The 14706-nt window shown below is 42.4% G+C and overlaps 2 protein-coding genes across 6 annotated transcripts in view; one reads left to right on the top strand and one right to left on the bottom strand.

The window, feature by feature from the left end:
* The window catches only part of LOC114642076 (tripartite motif-containing protein 16-like), a 920397-nt gene that overhangs the window by 743914 nt on the left and 161777 nt on the right, over positions 1-14706 (top strand). The window lies entirely within an intron of this gene.
* Positions 1-14706, bottom strand: part of LOC114652550 (E3 ubiquitin/ISG15 ligase TRIM25-like) — a 487506-nt gene that overhangs the window by 172746 nt on the left and 300054 nt on the right. Inside the window, exons 1-2 of one of the 5 annotated variants that reach the window (XM_051927925.1) lie at positions 4641-5329; positions 1343-1429 (exon numbers count right to left, since the gene is read on the bottom strand). The exons of the other annotated variants lie outside the window; for them this stretch is intronic. Of the exons in view, the coding sequence (XP_051783885.1) occupies positions 1343-1429; positions 4641-5219 (666 nt within the window). The 5' untranslated portion in view covers positions 5220-5329. Of the gene's footprint in view, positions 1-1342; positions 1430-4640; positions 5330-14706 lie in introns of those variants that run through there. 5 annotated transcript variants of the gene reach the window in all.

A 14706-nucleotide genomic window follows, 5' to 3' on the forward strand; every position in this document is an offset into this window, starting at 1 on the left:
GTAAAGCTCAGAGCTATGAGTCTTCATTTCCGTGTTTGATGTATTTCTACTTAATTTTTGAACTTTGTATGAATTTCTTATTGCATCTATGGCTCACACTTATATGATGAAACCTGGTGGGGCGTTACTACGTGGGAAGTAAATGTAAGGTAAAAGGTGCCTGCTGTCCAGGATCATCAGCCCCAAAGCTGGAGGTGTTGTGCTGTTTTTAGAACTTTGCACATCTGGACAGTGACTCAGATAACTCTGCGACAGATGGCAGGAATGAGAAGCCCTAAAAGGTCACCTCTACCAGCCCCTAGAAAGAGGGAAGAAATGATAATATGGAATTTATTTATTATGGAATTTAGATGAAGCTTTAGTCCAGATACAGAGAGTCTCATATGGTATTTTGCCTTTTGGTACACATGTGGAAAACCTCTCTGGTTGGGTGGATATGCTACTGGCCAGAGCAGGAAAGGAAGGATCCAGATGTCATTGTCAAATGTGTCCAGCTCTAATTGAGCAATTATAAAAGGTAGGATCAGACCACCAGTTCTGCAGGACAATTTAAAGAGTTAGGTACAAAGCTGAGGAGCAGTAGTGACATAGTGATCAGAAGTTCAAGTCTACATAAGACTGAGGAAATTAGATAGATAGATAGATAGATAGATAGATAGATAGATAGATAGATAGATAGATAGATAGATAGATAGATAGATAGATAGATAGATAGATAGATAGATAGATAGATAGATAGATAGATAGATAGATAGATAGATAGATAGATAGATAGATAGATAGATTACTCGTTACTACCCACCTCTGTTTCTTTATTGATTTATTTACTTTCATAAATTATTGTTGGTCCTCTTTTTCTTGGGTTCCTGTTCCAGAATATCTGTTTGGTAGTTTTTTTTTATTTTTAGTTTTTTTGTTACTGTTTTCTATTTTAACTTTCGGATTTTTTATTATTATTTTTTAGTTTGACTTTTAAACTTATTTCATGTATAATTTGAACTTGATAGCACGCAATGCTACTTTCTTGAAAAAAAAAAAAAAGACCATTAATGGACATTGTGCCCGCTGATCTAATTCAGAACATCAGCGACGACCTTCGGTGTGAGTTTCTGTCAGTAGAGTTAAGTCCCCTTTAAGCAGCTGATGCTGTCTGAATCTCCACTGAATAACACCTGGGATTCTGTCAACAGTGAAAGGCCATGAAGGACACCACATAACGTCTTCTCTAACTCTCCCTTCTCGTGTCCCTACTCATCATCACCAGTGAAGCTCTGCTGCTCTTCAAGTTTTCATTTATTTCTCCCCTCTTTGATATGAAGTGTTATCTTCCTATTCCACTCACCTTCATCTCCTCCATCACCCTCCTCATCTCCTTCAGTGTCTTCTCTCTCTCCTCAAGTCTCCTCTTGATGTCACTCAGTGTCTGTTTCTGTTTGGACACACAAGAGGACACGCGTGGTCAGATCAGAATTCACGTTCACTTTGTGATTTCTTCTTCTCTTTCTGACTCCTGATATTTTCACATTTGTTTTACATTTCATGACACAACTTAGACTTGAATTAATAAACAGGAATGACAAAAAGATTAAAAGAAAAAGGTATGTGTCTGTGTGTCTGCGTGTGTGTAATGCTGCTCTGAACTGATACAAGTCCACTTTATTTTTGTTATTGAATTTATGAAGAGACTATCACAACAGCTAAAGTCTTCTCCTTCACACAGTTATGGTGATGTCAATTCCCAGAATTCACCCCCTGGCTTTATCTTAACTACCAAGTTACAGTCAGAAGTTCTCAGACTCCAAGCAGTTGAACTCCTGACTTGGTTTATGGTCACTCAGGTTGAGGTGATGCTTTGTCCAGATTGTTGTGTCCATGGAGAGCTTACTCTGGCACACATGGAAGAACATTCAGTTTGCTTTTCTTTCTTCTAACAGATTCTTTTCTGTCTCTCTGCCTTTTCTCTTTGTGATTGTGGGCTGCACTGCAGTTTACGGTTTTTGAAGATTCACTCCTACTGGTTTTCTTTTGCTGGAAAAAATGTACAACTTCTGTGTAAACTGAGATCACTTGATTTCCATCTTCAGCAATTCACTAGAGATGTTTTATGTGTGGTCTCTCTTACTTGTGCACTTTGATAACCTTTATCAGGCAGAACTGAATGTGACACCCACGTCCAAGTCTGCTACAGGTGGTCTTCAGCTCTTACAGTCTGGCACTATGTTACCTTTTGGAGTAGAAGAGATCATTTAGCCTTTGTGATGTTCACAATAAGGGTCTTATTAGAGGGCAGAAGCTAATCCAGGCAGATAGCAGCCAGAGGTCAGAGTTCCAATGCCCTCAAAGGGTTATAAAGGACGGAGTGGACTTGCTGCAATAGGTGTCATGGATGCACAGAAATCAAGCATTTTTACTGCTACTTTCTGCTAAGTGTTGTCCATCAAGTTTGCAAGGGGTTGAGTTTTGGTTCCTTCAGTCACAAAGTGATAAAGAGTGACATACTGAGACATCATTGGGTGTCATTTGCTGTGTTTGATCGGACTGATCAGATGACACCCAAAACTGTCAAAGATTGTCCTGGTGAAGTGGACTGACATCTGAGCTGAAGTTACGAGTCAATAAAAGAGGGGCAGGTAGTAGCACCTTAAGAAAATGAGCTTCTGACCAAGTAGTGTGAGTCTGTCCTACAAGTGGATGTCTGTCTGAGGAATCTGAGGAATTGATTTATGTTAAAGAATCCAAATCAACTGATACACAAACAATAACAAACATAAGTAGACCAAGAATTAGGTGTTGACATTAGTGACCTGATTCACAGTAAACTGAAAAATATCAGGCCACTTCATAGACTTCAATGTTGTTTAAGATGTTGGTTGCTAAACACATCTTCACCTGTGAGCCGAGCTCTTTTAATATTAAAGTGAGGACTCAGACACATTTGTGTCACTTACTGAGACCTCCCAGAGCCAATGTGACACTACAGTATTCCTTTATTTGAAGAAGCACCAAATGCTGGACTGAAATTAAGTGTCTTTATCTGAACTTACTGTACATTGTGGTTGTGTGGTAGTGATGGGGGATTTTAAAACTGACTATGATGGTCAGACTTACAATTCTAGCAAGTTCTTTACACTCCTGCTGGACTTGTTAGAGTTTTGTGAAAGCTCAGAGTCTTTGTCATAATCATACATTAGGTGGGATTATCCCTCAGGGGTTTGACATTCATAATGTCCTTATTGTTAAAATAAATAAAATGATCTCTAATCAGTCCTGCGGTGGGTTGGCACCCTGCCCGGGATTGGTTCCCTGCCTTGTGCCCTGTGTTGGCTAGGATTGGCTCCAGCAGACCCCCGTGACCCTGTGTTCAGATTCAGCGGTTTGGAAAATGGATGGATGGATGGATCTCTAATCACTAATGAAGTACATGATTAGTTATTTCGTTAAAATAAGAAAATCTACACAGGAATAGTATATTGAAATTTTTGAAGTGAATTTCTTGTTAATTATCTTACAATTAACTCTGGAGAACGACATAGATTGACATGTGACTATGACGTGTCTCTTAAAAGGCCTTGCAATCAGCTCAAATTTAACCTCAAATTCTTTAAAAATGGACAAACAAGACAAATGAAAACAACCGGCTAAGCACACGTACCTCGTGTCTCTATTGATGTGTCAAGCCTTGGATTGAATTACGTTTATGATGACATTGCATGGTCACTTACTACACTCACATCTGCCAACGGTAACATCATCTTGCTAAGAACACCTCATGAGGGTCAGAATGTCAGACATTTCTACGAGTAGCCCACGTGATGCTCGCACCCCTGCCAGTGGACAGTTTTGGGCTGCAGGTTGTTGTTTGAACTTCACTGCCTGAGATGTTCAAAGACAAACTGATCAGAGCACAAAGAACGTCAACTCAGTTTAATGAGAGCACTCGGCTCACTCGACTGTCCATTAATAACTTTGGGTGTCTCACCCTGGACTGTTTCATGTCTTACACACAGTGTCACCAGGATAGGTTCCACAGCCTCCTGCTATTTATAAATATGACAGTTACATTTTTACATTTATTTGCTTGGCAAAGCGACTTACAAAAGTGGCAAACATAATCGAGTAACATTAAGTCAAGGCCTGTTTATTCAGCACGTGTAGCAGGACAGGTAATAAAAGTTGATTGCCACAAGTGAGAAGATGTGACAACTAGCAAATAGCTTATAATCAATAAATCAATTAAACTTAAACAACAAGTTAATGGAAAACATTTATTCTATCAGTTTGACATATTCACAGCACAGATGGGCCTTCATTTACTTCTTGAATACTTTGAGGGAGTCAGCAGTACGGGTGAAGGTGGGCAGCTCGTCACACCAAGTGGGAACTACACAGGAAAAGAGTCGGGATTGAGACCTGATAACACGCAGAGGTGACATCACCAGACGCTGTTCACTGGCAGACCGAGTGGGAGAGAAGGAGCAGAGGACTTCAGCAGGGTCTCCATACACTCAGGTGCTGACCCACTGACTACTCTGTAGGCAACAATGAGGGTATTAAGATGGATGAATGGATTTCTTTGTCTCACTACATCACAAAACCCTTAACTCCTGTTGCAGTATTTAGTTTATTTATATTAAACTTACCTGTTTTTCTTCTCTTTCCGTCTCCAGCTCGACCATTTTATGTCCATTATGTCCAGTCACCACACACATCATGCAGATACAGGAATCATCAGTTTTACAAAATATCTCCAGACTTTTCTGATGTTTCTCACAGAGTTTCTCCTTCAGATTTCTGTCAGGATCAACCAGCTTGTGTCCCTTCCAGGCTGCTACTTCATAGTGAGGCTGCAGGTGAGTCTGACAGTAGGAGGCAATACAGGTTAGACAGGACTTCACCGCTCTGAACTTCTTCCCCGTACAAAAGTCACACTCCACGTCTCCAGGGCCAGCATAATTCTGAGATGAAGAAGGACCGATTGTTGTTTTCTTTAATTTCTTGATGACTTCATTCAGCAGTGCGTTTCTGTTCAGCTCAGGCCTTGTGGTGAAAGTGTGTCTGCACTGAGGACAGCTGCACTCTTGGCTCTGATCCCAGCAGTCCGTGAGGCACTTCAGACAGAAACTGTGACCACAATGCAGTGACACGCGGTCAGTCAGGGTGTCCAGACACACAGAGCAGGTGAACTCATCCTGTGATACAAACAGGAGGGCTTCAGCCATCGTCAGTCTGAGGAGAGGCAGGCAGAGAGAATCAGTCAGACAAACAAGGAAGTGACTTGTGAAGACACCAAAGTGGAAGTTTGTCTGTGCTCAGTGAGGAGGAGGAGGAGGAGGAGGAGGAGTAGGAGGAGGAGGAGGAGGAGGAGATTTAAAGAGAAAGCTGAGAACTCACAGAGAGAACATCTGAGGAGACACTGAGGGTGAACAGTTAATGTGAGACAGGAGCTCAGAGAGTGAAGACCACAAAGTGACAGAAGAGATGACTTGTCACAGGGGGTCTGTTAAAGTTTAACTCATTTCAGTATTTCTTATTATTTTTATTATGTGGGTCCGTGGCTTCAAAAAAATGTGGCCAGTTTTTAAAACCAGAAAGCCGTGTCAGTCTCCGTGGGCATGATTGCATGACCGCAGGGAGTTAATGAGGTAATTGGGGTGAGTGCGGGTGCGATCATTCTCAATTGCTTCATCGGCGTTCCAAGGAGATGTATATGTATGGGCCGGCACAAGGGGAGAGATAGAGAAAGATATGAAAGAACTGATCAGAAGACGGAGATTAAAAGATGTGAAGGGCAGACGATCAGCAGAATCGACTGACTGATGTTAATCCACTCAGATAATGAATTTTTGTTTTTTTCTTTGTCCATGCCAGTAATTTATCAGATTATTCAGTAAAGACCCCACCTGTTAGACTCTCTTAAGGTAACTGAAGACCACTCAGTCTAAGAAACAGAATCATAGGATTCATTAATAGACACAAGGATTGTAGAAATATGAAAACTGATTAAAAAATGAAGTGACAGACAGACAGACAGACACACAGACACGTAACACACAGCAGGCGCTCGCCGCTCTCGGCTCCTTCACAGTTTTTTTAGATTTTCTTGGTTATTCAAATCATTTTATCTCAGGATTTGGGAGACTTAATCAAGTCTGTTGAACAGGCTCGTCTACTCCTGCACCCTACGATTAACACACACAGATCCGAGTCACACAATTGGGTATAAGTGATGCCCTGATGCCAGTCCCGCTGTAATAGCCCACCTCAGACTCATTCCACTTAAGTACATAAGTGTGACCCCTCCAGCCTGTCACTTCTCTGTGCCCCACACTGGGACTCGCTGTCATCAGCACTAACAAATGTACAGATGTCTCTGAGACACATGAAGGCTCATATAACATTCAGTTTTATGCCAGTTACCAACCAAGGGGGTCTTACTTCTGCTGCACTTGCTCTTCTGTAGCATGCACTTCAGATCAGGTCATCTACCTCAGCCTAAGCATATTCAGGCCTGGCCAGTACTTGGATTGGAGACCATCTAGGAAAAGCTTGGGTGTCTGCTGGAAGAGGTGTTGGTGAGGCCAATAGGGGGCTTACCTGGTGGTCTGAATGTGGATCCCAGTGCCCCTGTGCAGTAATGAGGACACTGTGCTGTATAAATGGTGCTGTCATTCAGATGAGGTGTAAAACTAAAGTCCTGACTCTCTGTGGTTATTAAAGATCCCTGTTTATCCTCCATGAAGATGTCTTGGCTAAATTGCCCTCCAAGGTCTTGTCATTGTGTCCCCCTAATTGTCCCCTGTCTCTCATTAGCTAACTGTTTCTCTCACCACTTTACCATCTAATAGCTCATGTGTGGTGAGCATACTGGCACAAAAATGGCTGCCGTCACATCATCAGGTGGATGCTGCACATTAGTGGTGGTTGAAGTGGCTCCCCACTCACTGTGTGGAAACACTTTGAGTAGTGAGAAAAGCAATATAAAAATAAAAAGAATTATTATTATTATTCAAGTGCAACCTATTAGCGTTGCTAACACCCTGGGCAAGAAAGCAGCAACTTCCAACATCCGTTGCCCTAATATTTGCTTCAGTCACTCAAGACATAAAGACAAAGTAAAGAAATGTCAAAAGAATGTGGCATTTAATAATCTGGGATGAAAAAGTAAGTAATCAACGTGGACCTCAGCGTTATCATCTGCAGTGCACCACCTATTGGAATGTAATTCATGTATTAATAAAATGCATTACATTTTCCATTCCAACAGATGACACATTACAAACATTTGTAGTAATAGAATGTATAGAATGTTGGAATGACAAATAACAATGTGTATGTCTCTGTTATATACAACTAGCAAAATACCCGCGCTTCGCAGCGGCAAAGTACTGTTTTAAAATTTTAAATAATAAACTGAGGGAAAATGTACCAATAATTATTTGTTAAGGATGTCTTTGTATACCACGTTGTCAGTTCGCCCCTCCGGTTGTAATATGACCAAGCTGTGCGCTGAGCTTACTCTTGAGCATGCAACGTATAGTTGGCCATGTGAAAAGCAATCTTGCCTCAAATCAATGCCAACCTTTTGTAGAGTTTGTCCCTGAGACTTATTAATTGTCATTGCAAAGCAGAGCCTTACTGGAAACTGGAGGCGTTTGAATTGAAATGGGAGATCAGAGGGTATAACGGGGATGCGAGGAATAAAAACTCTCTCCCCTGAGCCACCGCCAGTAAAAATAGTTGCCTCGATTAGGTTCTTTTGCAAGCATGTGACCTGAAGTCTCGTGCCATTACAAAGTTTCGGTGGCTGTAAATTTCTCAGTAACATTATTGGTACCCCAACCTTCAAAATTAGATTATGTTCAGGAGTGCCTGGAGGATTCAGAGTGTGGACAGAGCTGCAGGCTATGGACGTATATATGTACGTAAGTAGGATTCAGTTAGCCTTGGGAAACCGCGTACCAAATTTCTTGAAGATGGGCCCATTAAGTAACAAAGACCATTGGAAAGTTCTATATGGCGGCCGACAGTGGTGTCAAACCACCGAAATAAGTACGTACATCGGTTTCGGTGAGCGCAGGGAAGCCGCCTACCAAATTTCATGAAGATGGGGCCATAAATACGAAACTTTAATATGGCGGACGTTGTCGACTGTTATGACCGTTACGTGTAGAATTTCGAAATGAAACCTGCTTAACTTTTGTAAGTAAGCTGTAAGGAATGAGCCTGCCAAATTTCAGCCTTCTACCTACACGGGAAGTTGGAGAGTTAGTGATGAGTGAGTCAGCGAGGGCTTTGCCTTTTATTAGTATAGATGTATATGTGTATATATACTGTGTATGTGTGTGTGTGTACATGTATATTATATATATATATTATATATATATGTACATTCATCAACATCCGGCGCCACCGAGAGTGGCAGCCTTTTCAGCAGCTCCGTGTATGACTGTATATGTATGTGCATTTTTCTACTTTTATTTTTCTATTTTTATTTATTGATCACTCCTATTACTTTATTTTATGTGGATTTGTTCCCTGGACACACTTACTTTTACAACGTGGGCATGGATTTTTACACGCCGAGACTCGCCTATTCAAGTACTCAACTTCGAGCGCTGAGAACAAATGCCAGTGCCGGTGTGGTTCCCTATTTACCTGACGAGGTAAGAAGGTGGTATCGTGGCAGCAGAGCCGGCACTAAGCTAAAAATGAAGCGGCTTGCGAGAAAGTGGCGTTTTAAGCCTTCGGTGCCTTCTGTTATTCTGGGGAATGTGAACTCAATCTCAAATAAGATCGACGAACTGGCTGCACTGGTGAAAAATGTCAGAACCTACAGAGAATGCAGTTTGTTCTGTTTCTGCGAAACGTGGCTAACTAACACCATCCCAGATGCTAATGTGGAGCTACCCGGGTTTAGCACAGTTAGAGCGGACAGAGACGCAAGTACCTGTGGTAAGCACAAAGGAGGAGGACTCGCTCTCTATGTTAATACACAGTGGTGTCACTCTGGACATGTTAAAGTCAAAATCTCCACTTGCTGCAGGGACATCGAACTGTTGGCCATAAGTCTGCGTCCCTATTACTTGCCCAGAGAGTTTGGACATGTCATTGTTGTCATCGTGTATATTCCTCCTCGGGCGGATGTGGAGCTAGAGAGTGACATCATCCATTCTGCTGTTGCTAAGTTACAAACGCAGCACCCCGAGGCACTTGTGCTAATCGCTGGAGACTTTAACCATGTGACGCTGGACAAAATGTTACCTGCATTCTCCCAGTATGTGGACTGCAACACCCGGGGAAATAAGACTATTGACTTACTGTATGTAAACTTTAAAGACGCATACAGTGCCACCCCACTGCCTGTGCTTGGGAAAGGAGATCATAACCTGGTTCTGCTTCAGCCTCACTACAAACCAAAAGTGAGAGTCCTACCTGTAACCACACAATCATTCAGGAAGTGGACCCCGGAGGCTGAGAATGCTCTGAGACAATGTTTTGGAACTGGGATATCCTGCAGGGATCACATAGTGAGAACATTGAGGAGGTTGTTGACTGCACTACTGACTACATCATCTTCTGTATGGACATTGTAGTTCCAGTAAGAACAGTACGCTGCTATGCTAACAACAAGCCATGGATTACAAGTGACATCAAGGGCCTTTTGAACCAGAAGAAAAGAGCCTTTAAAGATGGTGCATGAGCTCAAGCGCGTGCAGAAGGAACTCCGAGTCCAGCTCAGGGCGGCAAAGGAGCAGTACAGGAGAAAGCTGGAGCAGAAGTTGCAGAACAACAGCATGAAGGAAGTGTGGGATGGGATGAAGATCATCACTGGCTGCAGCTCGAAGCGGGGTACCACCATCGAGAGAGACGTGAAGAGAGCAAACCAAATGAACATCTTCTTTAACAGGTTTGACCACCCTAACCCACTCTCACCTCGGACTACTGCACTCTGTACACATCCTTCTGCTGATACCAAAATAGGAGAGACATCCCCACCCACAATTACAGCAGCGCAAGTGAGCAGAGAGCTGAGGAAACTTTGTGCCAGCAAAGCAGCAGGTCCAGATGGAGTATCGCCACGACTGCTGAAGGTCTGTGCATCAGAGCTAGGGGGTCCTCTACAGCGCATCTTCAACCTGAGCCTGGAACAGGGGAAAGTCCCGAGGCTTTGGAAAACATCTTGCATCACCCCAGTCCCAAAGGTATCACGTCCTGGTGAGCTGAATGACTTCCGGCCTGTCGCTCTAACATCACATGTGATGAAGACCATGGAGAGGCTGCTGCTTCACCACCTGAGGCCACAGGTCCAACACGCCCTCGACCCTCTGCAGTTCGCATACCAGGAGAAGGTGGGAGCGGAAGATGCCATCATCTATATGCTACATTGATCCCTCTCCCACTTGGACAGAGGCAGTGGCGCTGTAAGAATTATGTTTCTAGACTTCTCTAGAGCCTTCAACACCATCCAACCTCTGCTCCTTAGGGATAAGCTGACTGAGATGGGAGTAGATTCATACCTGGTGGCATGGATCGTGGACTATCTTACAAACAGACCTCAGTATGTGCGTCTCGAGAATTGCAGATCTGACATTGTGGTCAGCAACACAGGAGCGCTGCAGGGGACTGTACTTTCTCCGGTCCTGTTCAGCCTATATACATCGGACTTCCAATATAACTCAGAGTCCTGCCACGTGCAAAAGTTTGCTGACGACACTGCTATCGTGGGCTGCATCAGGAGTGGGCAGGAGGAGGAGTATAGAAACCTCATCAAGGACTTTGTTAAATGGTGCGACTTAAACCACCTACAACTGAACACCAGCAAAACCAAGGAACTGGTGGTGGATTTTAGGAGACCCAGGCCCCTCATGGACCCCGTGATCATCAGAGGTGACTGTGTGCAGAGGGTGCAGACCTATAAATACCTGGGAGTGCAGCTGGACGATAAATTGGACTGGACTGCCAATACTGATTCTCTGTGCAAGAAAGGACAGAGCCGCCTGTACTTCCTTAGAAGACTGGCATCCTTCAACATCTGCAGTAAGATGCTGCAGATATTCTATCAGATGGTTGTGGCGAGTGCCCTCTTCTACGCAGTGGTGTGCTGGGGAGGCAGCATTAAGAAGAAGGATGCCTCACGCCTGGACAAACTGGTGAGGAAGGCAGGCTCTATTGTTGGCATAGAGCTGGACGGTTTGACATCCGTAGCAGAGCAACGGGCACTCAGCAGGCTCCTGTCAATTATGGAGAATCCACTACATCCATTAAACAGTGTCATCTCCAGACAGAGGAGCAGTTTCAGCGACAGACTGCTGTCACTGTCCTGCTCCACTGACAGACTGAGAAGATCATTCCTCCCCCAAACTATGCGACTCTTCAATTCCACCAGAGGGGGTAAACGTTGAACATTATTCAAGTTATTGTCTGTTTTTTACCTGCATTTTTTATTACTCTTTAATTTAATATTTTTTGCTGCTGGAGTATGTGAATTTCCCCCTGGGATTAATAAAGTATCTATCTATCTATCTATCTATCTATCTATCTATCTATCTATCTATCTATCTATCTATCTATCTATCTATCTATCTATCTATCTATCTATCTATCTATCTATCTATCTATCTATCTATCTATCTATCTATCTATCTATCTATCTATCTATCTATTCAGGGCTATTAGTTGCACATTGGCAGCTGTGAAATAAACGCGTTGTCCATTTTCTAGATGTACTTCTAAGTGAACAACATCTGGACTTCATTCATGTATGGGAAATGAAAGAATTCGCCATACAGCTTCATTGCTGCTTATGTATCTTCCAGCCTAATACTGTGCGATTTCATCGATATGTATGACTGCATTCCTATCACTTCTTTCTGGTTGAACGCCAAAAACTGCCATGTCGCTGCCTTTATTCACGTACTTACAAATGTATTTGATCGAAACATTGAAATAGAATCGTAAAATATTTAGTATGGCGTGTGTTGCTTTTAAGTCCAACAGATGGTGCTGTGTTTTCAAAAAAAGCATCTTTTTACCTGTCACAGGTGTGACGTCTTTATAATATGTATATAAAAACACGCGCGTATTCGAATGCAACGTTGTGTCAAAATTTCAAAGCAATCGCTGAAGAACTTTCGGAGATTTAAGGTTTTGAACAAACGAACATTTACATTTTTATTTATATAGATGTATATGTATATATATGTGTATATATGGTTTTGGCAGCCAAGCTCTTTTTTTCCAACCTAGAAGACGTCTCTTGAGATCCGTTTAATCGCCTCGTTGATTGCATGTCCTCCCAGGTAGTTTCAATCCCCATTTTCTGCACCGAGTCATCTCCCCTTTTATGAGTGACTGTGTTAGTCGCCGTACTTCGTACAGGTCTTTGAATGCACTGAATACTTGTAACTGGTGTCGCCCGTCGGCTACTTTCGACAGGGAATGGAAGCAATTGTCGAGTAACAAAAATTATTTGTAAGTGATTTCGCATTGAAGAAATAGTAAAAACTTGATCACTTGGGTCAATACCTAAAGACATACACACAGCAAATGCAACTGAGAATACACCAGAATCTGTATGATTTAATTGTTGCTGTGCGTCTTCATAAACTATGGGAGGTTTGTAAGGAAACAAAGCACGAAGGAAACGAAGCTGCTCTTCGGTGAGGTTGAATTTTTTATCAGCGTTTAAACTGTCATAGACATGAATTACAGCACCATCATATTAGGTACACACCCAGTGAGTCACTCGTTCAGTCGCTGCAGAAGGTAATATTTGAATATGTTTTGCATTTTGTGAAATGGGCATTATAGGTATGTCAGGAGTCCACATTAGCAAAACCATTTGAGGTTGGAAAATTGTATGCGCAGCTAAAATTTCGTTGAATTTGCTCATGTGATCTGTTGATAAATAATCATTATTTACCAACTCATTCATTGCAAAATCTGACAGTGGTAAGATCACTCCTTCCATAACACTAAACACAAACACTAAGTAGACACTAACACTAAAAAACGGCAACACCGCCGGGAAGAACACTAAATGAGATAAAGTAAAAGTCTACTAAACTTCTTTATTATAATTGCTTTATCATAGCAGGTGAGGTGACGCTGGCGCACGCTTGTTGTTGCCGCTCCTCCCTGTTAACAACACTTTTCGCAAAATTCGCCTTAATTCTGCACTTTCTTACACTTGTTTTATTTTGTTTATTGTACGTATAGTTCGTGGATACAGCTGACTCGAATTGCATGGATTTCACTTAATATTTACAGATTTTATGGACTCCACTTTACTGGGAACAGCTGAGTCTGTGGATCACGGGACGAGACCTACGAACATTTCTTTGTACCTGGCGATCTCGCACCTCGGGATGATCTGTCTCCGTGATTATATTCGCTATGCTGATCTGCTCCCGTTTCATTTTACAGTACCCTACGACCCGGAACTGATCTGATGTTCATACTAACCTGGCTTATGGTTTATGGCTCCGGGGCGATCACGCCTGAAATTACCAAGCGTTACTGTTTATGGCTGTGTATTGGAACATCCAAATCCTGCTTCCTCCTCCTGCTGCTTGCTATCGACGCTCACCTACGCTACCACACCCGCCTGTCTTACCGGCTCCGTTGTGCCGTGCTGCTTCTACACTGCTATCAGCTAAGTATCACTCACTATTTTAGCGCTTTGAGTACTGAGAAAAGCGCTATATAAATGTAATGCATTATTATTATTTATTATTAAACACTAAAGTACAAAAAACAAAGTAGAAAGTAACACTAAACCGCAACATCGCCGGGAACACCGGCACACCGCGTCTACTAAACACTAAGAAACACTAAAGGAAAAAAATACTATTCAGTAAGTACCGCGTCTACTAAACAGTAAATCAGTAAAGGAGAAAGGACTAACTGAAGTGAATGAAATGAGGTGAGTGGGAGGGGAGATGATCACGTGACTCCAACACCCGCCTTAACTCTCCGTCCCCCCACAAACACACAAACACAGCCACACGGATCCCAACTCTCCTTTGTAGATATAGATTTAGTATGGAATTTGTAAAAGCCATGTTAATGTCTGAGATGTGCCATCTGTTGGAATGACAAATTTAACATGATGTCTCTGTTACACACCATTTGGTGTTGGATTCATAAAAGCAGTGTTAGTATTTGTGATGTACCATTTGCTGGAGTGACAAATACAGTTCATTTTATTACTACAAATGATTGTATTGTGCCATCTGTTGGAGAGAGACATAGGAACTGAATTGACACGCAGATACACAGACACAGAGACACTTTTCCTTTTATTAAGGTGGATAATGTTGAGAATTTTGATTAGGGATCAATATGCTTTATTATTAGTTTTAGTGCTATTAGCTTTGAAAAGTGTAGGCCTGAGGTAACTTTAAAAGGACACCATTTATTTCAGCAGAAGGGCCCTGGCTTGCCAGCCTTTTCACAGGCAGATCTTGTTTTGTGAACTCCGGTGCTGAGCCGCTCACTGACAGAAGACAAACAAACTGCAGGCCGGGCCTTTGGCTGTGTGAGTACTGGGCAGGCTCTTAGGCTGGCACATCAAACATATAAGCACTTAATGGCAGTTACATTTATTAGGGCTCAGTAATACTTTGGGCAATAACGTTAAAATAAAACGCATTCTGATATCTGCCCAGTCTGAGCTACTGTATATAGGGGTTTAGAGCTGATTAT

This window comes from Erpetoichthys calabaricus, chromosome 5, assembly GCF_900747795.2.
Source record: "Erpetoichthys calabaricus chromosome 5, fErpCal1.3, whole genome shotgun sequence".
NCBI lineage: Eukaryota > Metazoa > Chordata > Cladistia > Polypteriformes > Polypteridae > Erpetoichthys > Erpetoichthys calabaricus.